This window comes from Aulonocara stuartgranti, assembly GCF_965226115.1.
Source record: "Aulonocara stuartgranti genome assembly, chromosome: 8".
NCBI classification, from domain to species: domain Eukaryota; kingdom Metazoa; phylum Chordata; class Actinopteri; order Cichliformes; family Cichlidae; genus Aulonocara; species Aulonocara stuartgranti.
In genome coordinates this window covers 13,445,137-13,462,896 of record NC_138959.1, presented here as the reverse complement: position 1 = coordinate 13,462,896, position 17,760 = coordinate 13,445,137, and the positions used below count along the sequence as shown (strand labels likewise).

The 17,760-nt window shown below is 38.5% G+C and overlaps 2 protein-coding genes across 3 annotated transcripts in view; both read right to left on the bottom strand.

The window, feature by feature from the left end:
* Positions 1–225: 225 nt before the first annotated feature.
* LOC309712981 (dnaJ homolog subfamily C member 7-like) lies at positions 226–11,040 on the bottom strand. Its single transcript, XM_082544267.1, has 14 exons — positions 10,932–11,040; positions 7,873–7,961; positions 7,339–7,463; positions 7,116–7,229; positions 6,915–6,989; positions 5,748–5,866; positions 5,512–5,665; positions 4,639–4,803; positions 4,410–4,501; positions 4,242–4,315; positions 4,008–4,154; positions 3,572–3,727; positions 1,586–1,660; positions 226–1,499 (listed from the first exon to the last, which is right to left on the bottom strand). Exons 1-14 carry the CDS (start codon positions 11,000–11,002, stop codon positions 1,462–1,464), a joined length of 1,494 nt encoding a protein of 497 aa, XP_082400393.1. The 5' UTR covers positions 11,003–11,040; the 3' UTR covers positions 226–1,461.
* Positions 11,041–12,200: 1,160 nt separating this feature from the next.
* Positions 12,201–17,760, bottom strand: part of LOC309712950 (zinc finger protein 385B-like) — an 87,765-nt gene continuing 82,205 nt past the window's right edge. The window contains exons 5-8 of one of the 2 annotated variants that reach the window (XM_082544175.1): positions 15,055–15,426; positions 14,738–14,946; positions 14,455–14,553; positions 12,201–14,176 (exon numbers count right to left, since the gene is read on the bottom strand). In XM_082544175.1, the coding sequence (XP_082400301.1) occupies positions 13,946–14,176; positions 14,455–14,553; positions 14,738–14,946; positions 15,055–15,426 (911 nt within the window). In that variant the 3' untranslated portion in view covers positions 12,201–13,945. The remainder of the gene's footprint in view (positions 14,177–14,454; positions 14,554–14,737; positions 14,947–15,054; positions 15,427–17,760) is intronic. The other variant, XM_082544174.1, reaches the window with a different exon arrangement.

Sequence of the window (17,760 nt, the reverse complement as noted above, 5' to 3'; positions counted from 1 at the left end):
AGAGGAACTTTCTTAACACCACTCCTTTTTTCAGAGCTTCACTTCAGCACTCAGTGAAACCAGAGTTGTAAACAAAGTCATTTTCGCAGTGAATCATTATTCATATGCAGTGTGATATGAATCTGTAAGTGATCAAAGTGATTACATATACCTGCTGGACAAGATGATATCCTGTCTTTTAAAAGTAATCATCAGGAACAAAGTCAAAGACAAAACTCATTACAGTAAAAGACAAGCCTTTATTTTACCAGTTAAAAAAGAAAAGTCCAAAAAAAAGGAAGAAAAAAAAAAGAAAAAAGGTCTTGTTAATACCGTAGCAAGTTTTTAAACGTAATGTACACATCAGTGACAGAACAGTTAACAGTGGAAGCTATCAGTGCCCCTTTAAACAGGTGGAACAAGTAGGGGAAGGGTTGTACTGATGAATGGATGAATGACAGCAAAGTGTGACTGATGACACGGGTCCAAGATGAAAAGATTTTCCTCCAGATTATCATAAAACCAAAAAATTGCTATACAAGTGTAACATCTGCCTTTTTTTTTGAACTAGTATGTGGATTTATTTAGGACGCTTCACTGATTCTAGTAAGGCACCACTTGAATTTGAATGGGGCAGTGCAACATGTGGATGACGTTTGTGAAGTTGCTTTGAAAAGAACAAAACAAAAACAAAGTGTGGATGTATTCCTATGTGGGTCCGTTTCAGACAGGTGAAAAATGAGTGAAAAGGATGGGGTCAAAAACATTTACAAACAAAGGAAGACGAACATCACTGGGATTTTGCTGCATACACTTTAGGATATACAGTACAATAAATATAAATAGACTCAGGGAAGACTGAAGGACAATGTGTGGACACATAATGTTTTACATTCGAGTCAAATATACAATGAAGAATGGAGAGGAAATAAAAACCCTGCAACTGGATTCTGTATTTGGCAAGAGAGCCGGTAAAATCTGGACGCACACTCATAAGAGAACAGCGTTGTCATTAACAGGCTGTCCTGAGGTCAGATTTGTCACTGAACTTCCACAGAACATCAGCTCTTCCACTAGAGACGTGCAGTCCAAGGAGAACTTTAAACACGTATGCATCGTTACGCTTCTCAAAATAATCAAGACATGATGGCCAGTATGTCCTCACTGTTCATCCCCTTCATAAAGACTGAGGCAGTTTAACAACATGAAATTTCATAGAACATAAATGTCAATTTTGGCAATAGAGACAAGCTCTGCCCAGCTGATGCAAACTGCATCTAAAAGACTTTTTAAAGACTTCATCAATGTTTGAATCCTTCTCAAAGGCTGAGCATCAATGCAAGGGAGTTAATTTAGGAATGTATGCGGTATTTCAAAAGAAGATTTTTTTTAAGTGAGATTTTAACAGGACACTCATAAGTATGAGCATCATGAGGTGACTGTGGGTCCGACTTGACTTTGTCCAGTGTATGCTCCACTGCTTTAGCCAAACTGGAAAAAGAAATTTCCAGGTCCAGAGTCTGTAATAAATCACAAAACAAATATTCAGTTAGTGTTCAATAAACCTATGTATATATAAAAACCATGGAGTGAAGAGAAAACGTACCTGGGCTGGAATCGAAAGTGAATCCTCCACTGTGGCCACCAAAGAAAGCCCTGAAGATGTTGTTTGCATCAAAATCTGTAGAAACAGGAAGTAGAGCAAGGTTAACATGGAGGATAAAAGGAAGCCAAAGATGGGAAAAGAATGGAAATACAGGAAGGAAAACAATTTATGTGATATATTGCACATATAATTTAAAGAGAAACAGGAACTACAAGTGGGGTTTTTTGGGTTTTTTAAAATTATTATTTATTTTTTTAGTACAGGTCCAATCTGTAACAGATAACTGGACTTAAATGTACAGCCTCATACTGGCAAACCAGTATTAGAACAGTACAGATATTTGTCGATTTAAAAATCAGATATCAGCCAATATTTTTCCTTTTCAGACACACAATGCAAAAAAATTCCCAAACATTTACTTGTTTAGTTCTACTTTGATCAGCTGGTTGTTGCTCTTGAAGTTGCAAAGCGCCCTCTGGTGGACAAACTGCAACATCAACACTCCTAACCTTGTCAAAGGGTTTCTTCCATCTCAGCTGTTATATATGTGATACCAGCTGATCAGCAATTAGCCAGTATCAGCCAGTAATTTCAGCCTGCTGATAAATCGTGTACGTCACAGTATGAATTGGACTTCTGCTTTTTTCACAAGGTATGTTGCTCTTTGTTGTATTCTGTGAGAAATATTCAAAACAATTAATATCTTCTGAAACTTTACAGCCAGCTTTCTGGATCACAGCTTTCTAATCACATACAGTGATGCTCTAAGATGAGACTTAGAAACAGTGGAACCTATTTGAGGTGGAAGATATATATAATAACCGTGTTTGTAAAAGCTGATTCATAGTTTCTATGTGGATTAGCACGTACATGTTGTAATTGTCTGCATTTTGGCTATAAATGCATCTTATTTCCTTTTCTGGAGGAGAAAAGGTTGAAAATTTTTGCGTGAGTTGGACCAATCAGCTTTACTACTTTACTGCTGCTTTGCGGCTGATTTCAGCGACTCAATCACTGCTGACAGCTGCAGCTTCTTATAAACTGGCGATGGAGAGTATGTCATTCACTTCCAATAACAACGGCCAACAAAGCCAAGGGACTTCGCCAGCACTCCACCGTCTCCGCACATCTTCTCACATATTTTACACCATTTCTTTTAATTATTTAAATATTTTGTTCATTTTAGTTGAGAAACAAGGTTTTTATGATAAAAATTAGTAGTAAAACTTTAACAATAAACTTAACGATTTTATTTTGTAGTATATATTATAGTTTCTCTTAGGCACACAGATATTAGTTTTGAGATACAAAGTTTTTGTTTTTTTTAGCCATATCACTCAGTCCCATCACCTAAAGGCGACTGACACTTGATTTTGTAGGGACTGTCATGGGATGCCACATTATAAAAGGCCTTCTTACACAAGCAGACATTTTAACTGACATTGCAGAAAATGGTTAATAATGTATGAAAATTTGCCCGTGTTCTGTTAAAGCGTCCCATTAGGTCTTGACAGTTTGACAGCAAGTCAGGGACACGGGGACTTGCTGCATGGAAACATGGAATGAGTTTCTAGAAACTAAATTATGGAAATTAAATTGTACTTTGTACTTTTTTTCCTGTGTTGACATGTCTCAGTGTTTAATTTAAATGAGATCCCAAAAAATCTTGGAACTTTCTCATGTAAAACTGGGCAATAATCATATATGAAGTCTACAGAAAACCCAAAACCCTTAAAAAGGTTTTTGCCCTTTTTCAAATGTAAACACGACCATCGTTCAGACAATCATGATCTCCTGGGTTTCCTACTAGGTCTAAAAGATCTATTGGTCTTATTAATTACCCAAGTACAAACAAATGCCCTATAATAAATGACAAAGCCACTGCTATTTCCCACTATGACAGGTCAAAATATCTTCTGGGTTACTCTTCTCTTTAGATGCACCCGTTTCAAAAGCCGATAGAGCACAGAGGGAATATAAATGTACCTCCGCCATCAAAACAGCCGTCATCCTCCAGGTCGTGCCCGTTGTCATAGCGGACCTTCTTCTTCGGGTCGGAGAGGACAGTGAAGGCCTCACCCACTTCTTTGAATTTCTTTTCCTCCTCCTTTTGCACCTCTGGTGTTGCTGAACTGTGACGGTCTGCAAGACAATTTCAACGGTTGTCTACAATAAATCCTCGAGATAAGTTAGACTCAACTGTTAAGTGATGTTGTAGCTCAGCTGGCTCATGATCCTAACCTAATTCACTGGTTATTGTAATGTGTAAAGCACAGAGAAAAAGTGATGCGTTGTCTTGTCATTGGTAGGCCTTGACCTACTGTGTGCACACTGCACTTAAATCTGACCAATACTCTAGGCAGAGCCCTGATTACTGTGAGCTGTACTAGTGTGAACTGTGTGGAAAGACTAGGACAGCTACCTGGGTGATGCATGAGGGCTCGTTTGCGATACGCTTTCTTGATCTCGTCCTCAGTAGCATTCTTCCCGACCCCGAGCACCTTGTAGTAATCTTTCCTTTTGCTCTTCTTCAGCTCCATCTGTGCCTTCTTCAGCATTTGCTTGTGATCTGGAGGGAAAGAGAAATGCAAGCCATGTGAGAAAAGCTGAACATTAAATTCAATCAGAGCTTAGGAAAACAAGGAGAGCAGCTCACCTGAGGTTTTCTCTGTCTGATAAACTTTTTCATAGTCCCGTACGGCCTCTTCATATTGCTCTGTGTCCATGTAGCTACAGGTAACACAAGGTCAGACACAAACTTTACAATGCTGAACAACGAAACACACAAAGCATGGAAAACTGACTCAGAATGCCTGTAACATACCACTGAGCTCTTCTTAAGTATGCCTTGATGTAAGTGTCATCTAGTTTGATTGCACTGGTACAGTCTTCAATGGCTTGATCAACTTTCTTCAGCTGTTGATGAAGAGATAATGACAGTGAGCTGACAGGATACAAAGAACCAGAAGACCCAGAATACTACGATTACTAATATTAAGCAAATTATAGCTAACAACGAGAGGAAACTGTGGTATAATGAAACAAGCTTTTACCTTTGCTCCTGCTGTGGCTCTGTTGCAGTAGAGTTTAGCGTTGGTCTTAATGTTGTTGGGGTCTATTGCGAGTGCCTCGGTGTAAAGCTGATAGGCAGCTTCATAGTTGTTGTTCTTAAACGCCTGGTTTCCTTCCTCCTTCTTAGCTTTTAATGCTTTGGCATTCTGGTGAGCAAAGAAGGCACCGATACTTTTCAGGCCTTTTGTTTTAACATTCTTAAAAATCCTTTAATCTATTTGTATTTTCAATGTTTTTTTCAAAACATATTGTGTGCAAACTTGAAGTCTAAAAACATCTCAGATCATTTTTCATCCTTTGAAAGCTGATTTTTGGATTATATTTTAAATTTAGCACCGACTACTTTACTCTGTACCCTTGTTCTTCTGCCGTGTAAACACACGGCCAAGGTTGCTTATCTTGTCACAAATGACTGCAAAATAATCACCTGAAGTGTCTATAGTGTCAACAACATTTGTGCTTGTACACACATAGAAAGAAATATGGGGACCCATTTAGAAGGACCTTGAAAAAGGTCATATGGTGTTTTACCTTAAAGCAAAGCTCCTTGAATTTAATCAATCATCTTCTTTTGATCATCTGCCTCCATCTCACCCTATGACTAGCATCCTACTCTGTCACATCAACCATCTGGTTGTCCCCCTTCACTACAATCACAAGCTTCCACTGAGGTCTTCCCTTTTTCCTCCTGCCTGGCAACATCCTTTATCCGGTATACCTCCTCTGCACAAGTCCAGACCATCTCAGCTTGCCTCTCTAACTTTGTCTTGCATTCTTAGTTTGCAACTGTGGAACTTCAATACAAAAAGAACTTGCAAACATTGAGTTGTAGGTGGCATTATCAACAATCTTACCCTGCAGGCCAGTCGGGCTTTTTCATGGTCAGGTGCCATTTTCAGAGCCTGGACAAAGAACTGCACCGCTTTATCGATGCAGTCCTCATAATAAAGACACAGGCCTCGAACGTACAGCGCGTCTGCATTTGTAGAATCCATTCGCAGGATGTCACTGTAAAGAAAAGGCTGGCTTTAAAGAATGGCACAAAGAAGTGGAATAAAAAATAATGACTGTCCATCACAGCTGCTCTTACCTTGCTACAGACTGAGCTTCTGGATAGCGTCCAAGCAGAGCGAGACATTCTGCTTTGAGGATTTTGAAGCGGTGGCAGGCAGAAGCCAAAGCTAAGGCCCGGTCCATGCAGTACACCACCTGAATCAGGGCCACAACCAAATACTACACAGTTATACCCCCATATTACATTCAGAAACTGGAAAAACTGAAATATTTGGAGCTTTGTGAAAACTAACAATCCATGCATCCACTGGATAGGTCACCATCCATCACAGCGCGCAGTGGCTGTTGTCTTTGTAATAAGCTAACATTATGGCAAATAAAAAAGAAAACAAAAAAAACAGCAATTTCTTTTGCTCAATATTTGATTTAATTACCTGAAGAAACAAGTTATTTAACTTTAAGACTGAGGGATTTTCTTTAACTTTAAAATTTATATGAAAAAAATCTAATAAATGAATAAAAACAAAGCGATGTGGAGGTGGTGGAGGACGCAGGTTCATCCGGTCGGAGTTAGGCTCTGACTCTGAGATTTGGCACTATAGCACATCTCGCAAGTGCAACTGCCGGTCCCTGCTGGCTTGCCACCACCGCGGGATTTCTGCAGTGGAGATGGGAACGTAGAGAGGGGCCCGGCGGCAGCAGACTTGCGTGCCTCAGCGACCAGCAAGGTAGCTAGCCGGAGTCGCCAGCCAATTGTCGCATTCCACCGATATCGGTCTGCATGTGACACAGAGTAATCTAGAGACAGAGGCAACTGTTAATACTTCCACAGGTTCACCTCAGAAACTGTGACAGTTGTTTCTTCTACAAAGATTTTGTTGCCTGAAGGCTTTCTGTTAGAATCATATTGTACTCAACAGCGAGTGAGTTTGAGTGTTTAGGGAGAGCTGAAAAGGAAAGGATTTACACAAACTCGCACGCACGCACAGGCTTTGTGATGAGAGCCCATTTTCTTGTTTTCATAATCATTTAATGTCAAAATTGTACTTTTCATATAAATATGAGTAATAGCAAAGTCCAACATGTAAATGCTAAAATTTTATCTAATCACACAGACATATGACAAAATCCTTTTCCAGCATATTTATGTTTTGGTGACAACCACACACTCATACAGTGGCAAACAAAACTCAATTTATAATTTACAAGAATGCTAAAAAACAAGAGAAAGTGCATAAATTACCTTTCTGAAATCCCGCTTTTCAAAGCCAAAATCTGCCATCCGCTGATATTCCAACAGTGTTGCTGCATTATTTTTCTAAAATTAATAAAAACAACAATAATTACTAACCAATGGATTCACTCAAATATTTAGCTCAGCATGTGATCCTACTCAATGCTTGTTTTTATATAGTAATTAAATAAAATGATTAAAGCTTCCCACCTCCTGCTGGGCCTCTCTATTGCTCGGCTCCAGTTCCAAAACCTTCTGAAAGCAGCGATTGGCTGCCATGGCATTTCCCAAAGACAGGTGGCACTTGCCCTCACGTAGATGCCCCTATGAGATGGAACGGACATTTCTCAGAACATCATTACCGTGCACTGCATGATGTGCGAAGCGGACAATACAAGTGATGTTCAATATGTCACAAGCAGTTCAAACTCACCTTCATGAAACAGTCATCCAGACGCACAGCCTGCTGGGAATCTTCTAGAGCCTCCCGAAAGCGGCAGAGCATCATGAGGGTGGCTGCCCTGTTCCCATAATAACTGGCATTTTTGGGGCATGCATCTTCAGATTTAAAAAAAGAAAAGAAAAAAAAGAATCATTTATGTGACAAAAACAAAATGATACAGGTGCATATCAGAGACCAACATCTGGGCTTGCCATCACTGACAACTGGAGTGTTTCAGCATCATCAGAAAATAAAAATAAGAAGGTAAACTCTGACTTCCCCATTTTTTGTTTTTCTTTTGTCCCAACTTATATGATTACAGGATGGTGTGCAGCTGAATCAGCCACTGCCAAACTAAAATCATGTGCCAACAATCAGTGCATGACTGTACCGCAGGCCTTTATTGGGACTGTTCACTGGCAGCATTTCTCAACAGCAAAGTATGAAGAAATGTCGAGTGGGCGTCGTTGGGTGTTTAGAGTCAACAATGTGACAACTTAAAATCAAGCCACCGAGTATACTCACCAATGGCCTTGGTGTAATAGTTGAAAGCCTGAGAGTAATCCTTCTTGCTGTAGTATGCATTGCCTTGCTCTTTGAAACTTTCAGCCAGACTGGAGAGTGGAGAAAAAGACATAATTAATTAAAACTACTCAATAAACCAGAAAACTAATAAACCACTTAATTTCCCCCTTGAAGGTGGAGATATACAGGAAGCGTTTAAACAAACTACTGTCCCCCCGAACCCCCCTATAAACCTTTTTATTGTAGTTTCCACTGATGGCTGAAATTCCTGACTGTAACTGAATGAATGACCTTGACTATAAAACAGTGATACTTCTTCTAGTACCAGTTTTCACTTTTCAGGGAATTTCCAGCCTGCAAAGTGTCCACAAGGACTCGACTGTGCTTCACCTAGAACTAGGACAGCAGATCTGGGTACATACAGTCCTGACTACTGATAGCTCAAGTACTAAACATAGCCATGAAATTCACCGGCTGCAGTCTTTTCATAAGTGCCAAGTGTTAAAGGAGAACTCAATACTGATTCTCATGTATGACTTAATGTAGCAGTTTTTATGTAGCCCAAAATGTACCCAGGTACAATAAAAGTACTTTTCCGATACAGTAAATGTGGGTGCTGTTGCGACACTTGTTAGCCACACCTAAGAATGCAGACACAAAAACCCCAACATGCAACAAACTCAAGCAAACAATATTAAACCACTTTAACTGAGATGAAACAAGTCCAGGTGACTCACAAGTGGATCAACCACAAATCACACATACCTGAATGAACTAGGTTTCATGAGGAATCAGAAACTAATAATTACTTTCAAACGGCCTGCTATAGTTACTATATTATTTTTAAGTTAGGGGTTAGGGTTTAGTCTTTTTTTTTTTAAGTGATAGTGTCTGCAGTTTGTTGTTTCACTTAAAGTGAACAAACACAAATGAGAATTCTTATTTGGTGTAAATTCAAAATAAAATCAATTATCTGTATTCTATTCTTCATTTAGAAAAAGGATAGCATTATATTTTAAAAAAGAAATAATGCAAAGCCATTAAATGTCTTCATGAAATATAAAAAATTCTTTAGAAGTATGTGATGTGTTAAAGCCAGGATCCCACCAAACCAGAGTTATGTTTAAATTCTACCTGTGGCGTTTCTATCTTCCTGTGAAAACCTGCATGCCTTAACTGTGAACAACAGTCCAACATAGCGATGGATACTAATAAGACCATATAGATGTTTATAGAACCTACTTTTTAAATGGATTTCCTGATTTATTTTTGGACAATGGTCTGTATATAGGGAAAACATAAAAGTTGTATTATCTCTGAGTCTACACAATGTAGAAAAAGCTTGAATTCTTTCCGAGTTTGACGTCACAGTTTTGCAATTGTGAGAAAAAAAAAAGAAGCTTGGAGGCATACAACAACAATGGAATAATTTGATCCATTTCAATTGAGCTATGGATTTTTGCAGTTTAACAGTGAAAATGGAATCAACTCAAAATTTTAAATTACGTGAATAAACCTGGTGTCTAACTTCAAATCGCTCAACCTAAACTGTCCCTGTGTACTCATTCCTGTACATTCTGATCATTCTCAGTGAAAATCTTGCCAGCTTTAAGTTTGCCTCCTTTCTTTTTGTTTGTGCCACCGCCTCCAAACCACACATCATCACTGTCTCACTACCATTTTGTTGTCACTGCTCCACCCTTCCAGCACTCTTTTTCACTGCTCCAAATATTTTGGTTACTTTGATCCCCGATTTTGAAATTCCAAATAATTAATTTTAGATTTCTGAAAAAGACACGATGGGCAACAGTTAGTTATTTTTTTTGTTTAACTTTTTTAGCCACAAGAGTTATAAATGATTTTCCAAGGATTACTTGCCCAATCGGTTTTCTTCCTATCAAACTTTAATAATAGGATAATTCTACTAAAGCAAAATTAGGCTTTGCGGAGTGACTTTGCTCATTAATATGCCCGCAAATCATTAAGGGAATCAGGTGGCTTTACTGTGTTCGATATAAAGTCCACGGAGCTTCCTCTTGCGACCATTTGATAACAATAATGCGTTACAAGTTTTAGTTAAAGAAACCCAACTTAAAAACAGGTCAAAAATATTTCTATTACAATCCTGAAAATAATTTCCTCCCGCACACTGAAGTCACATTTTACATTTACGGTAAGATTAATCCAGGTCTCACTCAATCCTACATTTTAATCTTTCAAGTCCATCGTTACGTAAGCCAGACAAGGTATAACACCTAACAGTACTTTTATTATCCCACGCAGGTGCGTTACGGTGTATTTAAGCGGAAATGCAACAAAGGCCGCTTGCACGAAAGGAGACCAAAAAAAAAAAAACATGTTTGCGTGCAAAGCGCACGTTGATGACTCGTTTCCGATGCGATTCACCCGGGTGAGCTGAGGGTGCGAGGCGCTCATGCTCGATTCCCTTTAGGTGCAGAACCTTCGGCATAGTCTCGTTACTGTTTGAATACAGTAAAATGGCATGAAACCTCTCGGGAAAGTATTGAAAACAAGTAATCACTTCAAATTAAGGTTATGAAGGCTTTTGCTGATCATACCTGACAGTCTCTTATGGAAGTTTCTCGAATATGAAAGCTGGAACTGCTAGTGTGCAATAAATAAGATGCTTTAAGGATGAGACTTAAACACATATTGACATACAGCTCAATGACGCCCAAAGGGGTTAGGCGCACGTGAATTATCGGATACCTCACATTGACCATGGCAAAGCACGCCAGTTCACCTGGTTTTGTTTTGTTCTCTTAACGAACAATCTGGCGAGCTGCCCGGCTGTCTAATTTGAGTTCACAATTTTATTTTTAATGTAAATTCCCCAAACAATAACAAAGCAAATACCCGAAATTTCTAAAAAGCAAGATTTAAGAACGCTGTCGCGTTAAGCTAGCACGGTTAGCTTGGCTCCGGGGTGACCGAACTGATGTTTCCGAGCTCTGTCAGCTAACCGGCTAATATCACTCGGGTTATTTTCACTCCACATACGCATCACAGTGAAACCCGACGAGTAGGTATACTTTTACCGTTCAAGGTCCTCCTGGTTGCAGATTTGTGGCTCTGTTTCTACCGGCACGTCGATGTCAACAGCTGCCATTTTTTCTGGAAAATACTGCTGTGAATTGACGTAATTTCCGGAAATGGCTATTTGTGTCAATTAAAAAAAAAATAGGTCACCATAAAAAGAAAAGAAAACAGTAAAATGTACAACACGAGGTTTTATTAGTTCTTATAGCGGGATACGTGTCTGTAGCAGTAGTAGTAGTAATGATGTCCATTTATTTCATGAACAAAATGTTATAGATTTATGAGAATTCGGTGCGATTGGTGGTTTGGACTTTTATTTTGAAGGATGTATATAGGCACGTCCTATTCTAGGTTTCATAACTTCATTATTTGCTTCCCTGCTGTTATCAGTGTTAATTCTCTTATTTGTATTTACAATATATACACATCCCTACACACTTTCCAGGAGTGGGCTCGTTAATATTCCTAGGAAGTGCCGAAAAAACATTCATACATATCAATGTGTCTAAATGTAGGTTATTTTCTGGCAATACTAAAAGTAAAATAGTCTTTTTATGTTACCAAAAGTAAAAAAAGAAAATAAAAATAAAAATAAATTAACCAGTAATATGATGCTGTTAGCTTTAAACCTTCAAATCATCTATATACCTTCACTTGTATTTTACTTATTAATTTATTTCTTTGTGTTCACCCGGGAGCATGCAGACTTTTCCAGATAAAATAACCCACAACTGTACGTGTGGATATGGATTTTCCTATCTTATAAATCTGCTTATGAAAGTGCTCAATATGCAAACAATAGCATTTATTCCAGACTATAAGGTCTAGGTAACAAGAATGACTGTAAATACTTTATTGCACCAGTAATTAGATGTCGTTTCTAAATATTATATGCCATCATTATAAAAATCCCGATAGCCACAGTTCTTTGTAATCTTTTTTAAACCAATCTCTATGTCAAAAAAAGGTACCAACATCTGTGTACTCTTAGGTTACACTATTTTATACTTTTTTGCCCACCACTAGAGGGCACTAAGCTATTAAAATACAGGCACAAGGAACAGATCAGCTGCGACTTAATCTGGTAAAAATGTTTCAAATCCTCAGTGGTCAATAATTCACCACATGTGTAATTTCTTCTACAACCCGTAGACTCATGTCATATGACACATTCATTTTATTTGATTATAAATACAATAATTCTGAACCCCGTTTTGTATCAATCGACTGTGTTATTTTATGACATGTATCCACTATGAAATTATAAAAAGAAGAAAAAGACACTTGTTTGCCTGTAAAGAAAACACAAGAACAACGGTTTAAAAACCAGGGCTATTTATAAGTTCATATAGAATACAGTATCAACATTTTTTTTTACCACATAATAATTTACATTATTGCAATTGATGCACAGTTACACTAGTCATTAATTGTATTGGGTGACACTTTAAAATACATATTGCTTAGGGTGATTCAGCACAGCCATGTAGGATAGAGATTTCTATAATGAGAGGACACTGTTTTTCTTTTAAATACACTCTATAAATAATAATTATAATATAATGTTAAAGACACTTTAAAAACTTGTGGATAAAGCCTTTTGATATGATGAATAACACACATCCATCCATCTGTTCATATTGCACAAACAGCATCAAGCTGCTACAGTTTGTTAATTCACTGGAAATACTTGAAGTCCCCTTCTTTAGCTTTTCTAAGGCAGCATAAAAAAAACATTAGATAAGTTGCTAGATATAAGGAGTGTGTTGTTCAATGGATTGTATTTATCAAGATTTCTAATTTTGATTTTTGATTATTACAAATACACTGCACTATTGTTAAAACAAAACACTCTTATATCTAAATACAACTACATTATAGTGTGTTTTAAACCATTTATGTTTAAATAGTGCTTATACCCGCTACCGTAATTCTGGGGACTTTAAGTGTTAATGTCTATGAAGCCATCTAAAATTCTCCTAAAAAACATGCATCATATTGGCTCCTGTCATCAGAGTTTTGGATTACCGAGTTCCAATTTAGGGAGCCAATCTATGATTGAGGGTCGCACAGTAAAGACCGACGTGTCAAACACTTGTAACACTTATGTGTATATTCAAAGGATGGTGGTTAACTGGTTTAGAACTTTTAAACTATTGGTATTTGTCAGTGTTATGAAGATTTATTCTTCTAGTATGGCCAGAACAGAGTTTCAATTAAAGAAACATTCCCTTGATCCTTTGCTCTGATGTATAATGGTAAGACATGGACGGTAGTAGTGCACACTTTCCATGTAAAATGCTTTCAAGCACAGCACTCTTACAACCTTCAGTATCAAATAAATTATAAAAAAAAGGCATTTTGTATTTGTTGATGGCTGTAAAATTGTAACATTTGTCAGGGTTCGTTGTCGTCGTTGTCGTCATTGTCGTCGTCTCAGCCTGACAAGTTACAGATCTGCACTTTTTTTGTCATATGTTGGCATATGGAAATCAACAGTTTTCCTGGGAGTTTCAGATTTAGTTATGAAAACTTAAGCAAAGATAAAGTGTTTTTCTTCTTCTCCCAGAGTACAACTTCCCAAAATTAAAGAATTTTTTTGGCAACAAACACTGTGTAACACTTAAACACCCTAGTGTATTAGTTTCTTATCATTTTATAAATAAAACTAGAGGATGCTTATTCTTATGGCTTCCAGAGGGGTCCAGACCCCGGGGAACATGCACTCAACAGTTTGCTGACAGGAGACAGCTGAGCAATGGTCCTTCCATTTTTAAGTATGAGACGCTGGTCAGTCAGCGCCAAAATCTCAATCCACACCAGGGGATTGTGCCTTTTGCTCTTATGACTTGGCAAACTTGACATAATATGTTGTCCCCACTCTCTCTGTGTAGTGTCCTTGTCACTCAGAGGGGGCTGTGATTTGTTCTCAGAAGACCAGTTTAATCTTTTCTCCCAGTTTTGGCTAGGTTAGGTCAGCTCTGCTGTTGGTCCTTCAGCATCATGCTCCCTGCTAGTAAGGAGAGAAGATAATAGGAGCATGTGTGGCCCTCAGCGGTCCTGGGGCAGGCCTGAAGAGCGTGGGGCTGATCAGGGGACCCTGGATTATGGCTGTAGGGCCCGGTGGCAGCCGTAGTGCCAACGGTCCAGACGCCATGGCGCACAGGGCAGCTGGATTAAGGGGGCTGGTCAGGAAGCCCGGTGGCAGGGCCTTGGATAGCTGCTTCTGTAGGGCCAGTTTAGTCTGAAATCAAAGACAAGAAAAAGTGTTCAGCCTGAACAAGCATCTGTAAAGCTGTACTTACACACAGTGATGCTCAGAGTTAAATGCACATGTCAGCATTGTTGCAAAAAATGCTGACAGGTGCAAGAGACAGCACTTAATTTGCATCTGACAAGTTTGTGTATGTTTTGTTTGTGCTGTAAGTGATCTTGGATGGCCATCTGTGATTTAGACAAAAATAAAAGTGGACAAATGTGTGTGTGTGTCTGTATGTGTCTGTGTGAGAGAGAAATTCTCACCGCTAAGACAGCACTGGGCTGTAGTTTATTATAGGGGGTGAACTTCGCCTTGACAGGCTTCCCAGCCAAACGCTCTTTGTGTCTCCTGCTGTTCATGTGCTAAAAAAAGGACAGAAAGGAAGGAATAAAGTCATTTTGTCAAGACAGCTCACACAAACTCCCAAAGAGTTACCTTGTAGAGTATAAAGAGTAGTCATCCTGCATTTTTAGCATTTGGACATTGACAGGTGGTTTATGCAGCAGTAAAATTAGCAAAGTAAAATAGTAGGATAAGCATTCGTACCTGTTTCAGCTGTGACTCTGAGTTGACAGACACTTGGCACAGTTCACAGTGAAAAGGCTGATTGTTTACACCAACCGGTCTTGCTGGTCTGGCTTTGCTGCCCATTCGCTGCTTAATTCGACAGGCGGGTCTGGATGATGATGTCATCTTGACCCTACGTTGTGGCTGGCTGGTATTCTGACCGTCCAGCATCTGCTTGTGCTTAGAGCCTGATTCAATCAGTACCAATCAGACCGGAAGAACAGAATGTTAAATAATATTATTAATAAAGAATAAAAAGATTGAAAGGGCAAAAAACAAAGAGATGAACTACCTACCGCTACAATGAGCCTCCAGCTGGGAGCTAGAATTGACCGTCACTTTGCATGTAGGGCAGTGGAGATGTTTTTTGTTGCTCTTGGACTCTTTAACCTCTTCCACCTTCACTGTTTCCTCCTCGCCTCCTGTGGAGCTTCCCTGAGGCTCAGACTGTGGTGCTGAACTGGTGGCTGAGCTGCACCCTTCCACATGTGGAACGTTTGAGGGAAGGTCAGAAGACTGAGAGCCCGGGGAAACATGGGGGGATAGGTGAGGAGAGGCTAGCAACGAACAGTCCGTGGATGAAGTTTGTGAAGAGGGAGTGGCAGCCAGTGAGCTCCCTTTGCTGATTTCCATTTGCTGCTGTGCAGAAGTGGATGACGTGACTGGGCCTGTTAACACATCAAGTCGTGCCAAGGCTTATTTTTATAGCACATTTTAAACAACTTTAATTCACCAAAGTGCTGCACAGGTTATACAAAATGAACATAAACATAAGAAGAAAGCCTTTCATCATGGGTATACTGACCAAACTAGCCTTTTTAAGGAAATACTAGAATCTAATTTGCTTTCCAGTGGAGAGTCATTAATTACGAGGCTACAGCTGCCTAATGTGGCAAAAACAATCCGTTGAGAGCAGTCAAGGTACCACGACAAGGTGACTGAAGGGGAAGTTAAGAACGGCAAAGGGGTGAATATTATTATGTAGATTCACCCCTTCATTATGCATTAATGATACAAATGGAAGTACAGTAGCATTTTGACTAAATACAATTCCCTGACTTATGTCACACTATTTAAATTAATATTTGGGCCAAACTGCCAGGCGACAACTGCTGACCTTGTTATGAGAATACAAATGTGAGTTCTGCAATTATCCAGCAAACTGCTGTAGGACTACAGTGGATTTTGTACACCCCAAAATTCAGAAACATGAAAACCAGAAATACTGGCGCTGATTCTTATATTCAAGTTCCTATCAGTGAAAGCATCACATAATTGTTCCCAAAGGCCTCAAGGTTGCATGCAAATGAAAATAATACTGGTTTAGACCGCAAGCATAATGTATTTTATAGAGGAAAATGTAAGTTCTTCTCTGCAGCACATCTTTTGTTGTTTGGCACTAATACTTTCCTATAGAGTCCATAAAGCTGTAAACTGAGATGCTGAAAGGATAAATGAGGGGTCAATCCCCTTTTTGATGCCAGAAGTCAAAATGTTTCAAAGAGCTGCACTGCTATCACGCAGGGGCAGGTGATTACTCTCTCGTCTCTGTTGGTTTCTCATTATGACCATCAATTTTACATAGAAGTAGCAAAATAATTATAAGATAACACATACTGTAATGTTAAATTAAACTTGATCCAATGTTAATTGAATGTTAATCTGATTTTAAACAGACAGTTAACAGAAAGTCCAGACTTTTTCTGGGGGGTATGAAAAATAGAGTATATTACCACTAATTACAAAGAATGCAAATGCTAAGATATATTTTTATTGTAATATAAGAGACTAAATGCAGCAGATTAAGCTACAGACTGAGACCAGTCTGTAAAGGTATCACTAAAATCCCATTTTCATGAGGGTTTCATGCTTAGACTCACTGTTTTTAAATTTCAAATACATTTTAGATGTTTTTGTAAATTTATTTATGCATTTATGGCCACACCTCGTGTAATTTTTAAACTTACAGAATTATTTGATTTACATGAAACATGATTTCTTCACAGTCAAAGTATGAATAATGCATTTTCTTGACTTAAGTTATTTCTTTAGAAAAGAACCAGGCCCTGACCTCCCTGTGCAACTTTTTCTTTGTTCTCATCCTTTCATATAATCCTGCTATTATACTTATATTACACTCATCTCTTTTTAATTTTCATATCTTTTCTGCTTTTCCCCCCTGCCATCTCAATCATTCTTCCTTTGTCCCTGCGTCTCGCTGTCATTCGTTCGCTCTCTCTGCCGAAGCTCCCTCTGTCACCATCAATCAACAACCATGGCAACCACCGAATGTAACAAGCTTATCATTATGTGGTTAGAGGGAAATTGATAGGCGCTGGAAGAAAATGGAAGAGAGAGGATCAGTAATGAAAAGGAAAACCGACAGAGGAGAGAAAAAAAGATGGTGAGTTTTTAGTCAGGAAGAATGAGAAGTTGAGTGACTAATGACTAGAAAGAAGTAAAAAAGCAAATAGCAAAGTCATTAGTCTTTGCTGTTAATGCAACTATACAGCCAATAGCTATAAAGTTAACAGTATGGAAAGGACATGGGTCAGTAATGGTAAGCACTAATGTCCCCATATTTTTTCTGGGGATTTGTGGTCTGTGGATTTCATTGAAGAAATAAGTGAAAAATTAACAGGGGGAAAAAAAGATCAATTGGTAATGATTTCTGCTGGCCTTCTCATTGAAGAACTCCAAGATCTACTGAAGCACAAATAAGTTAATTAATCAGATCAGAACCCATTTTCAGTGCAAAAATATGAAAAACAAAACAAAACAAAACAAAACAAAACAAAATATTTTCTAAAAGACACATTTCAATTCTACCATCTATGCAGTAAATCTTAAAAAAAAAAAAAAGCAGCTGGAAAGAAATGAAACCCTGCTATGCTATTCTTTGCTACATCCATTAGCCACCACTGCTGGCTACATCCAGACCATTGTTTGATTTTGAAAAGAATACTCGTGGGCAAATATTACCCGTACTTCTGACCGATTTT

Excerpts from the sequence above, each read along its gene's own strand:
- LOC309712981 (XM_082544267.1), bottom strand. The coding sequence starts at position 11,002 with ATGGCAGCTGTTGACATCGACGTGCCGGTAGAAACAGAGCCACAAATC. Across the intron at positions 7,962-10,931 it reads AACCAGGAGGACCTTGAACG|TCTGGCTGAAAGTTTCAAAG; the intron begins GTAAAAGTATAC and ends TCCACTCTCCAG. Across the intron at positions 7,464-7,872 it reads CTATTACACCAAGGCCATTG|ATGCATGCCCCAAAAATGCC; the intron begins GTGAGTATACTC and ends TTAAATCTGAAG.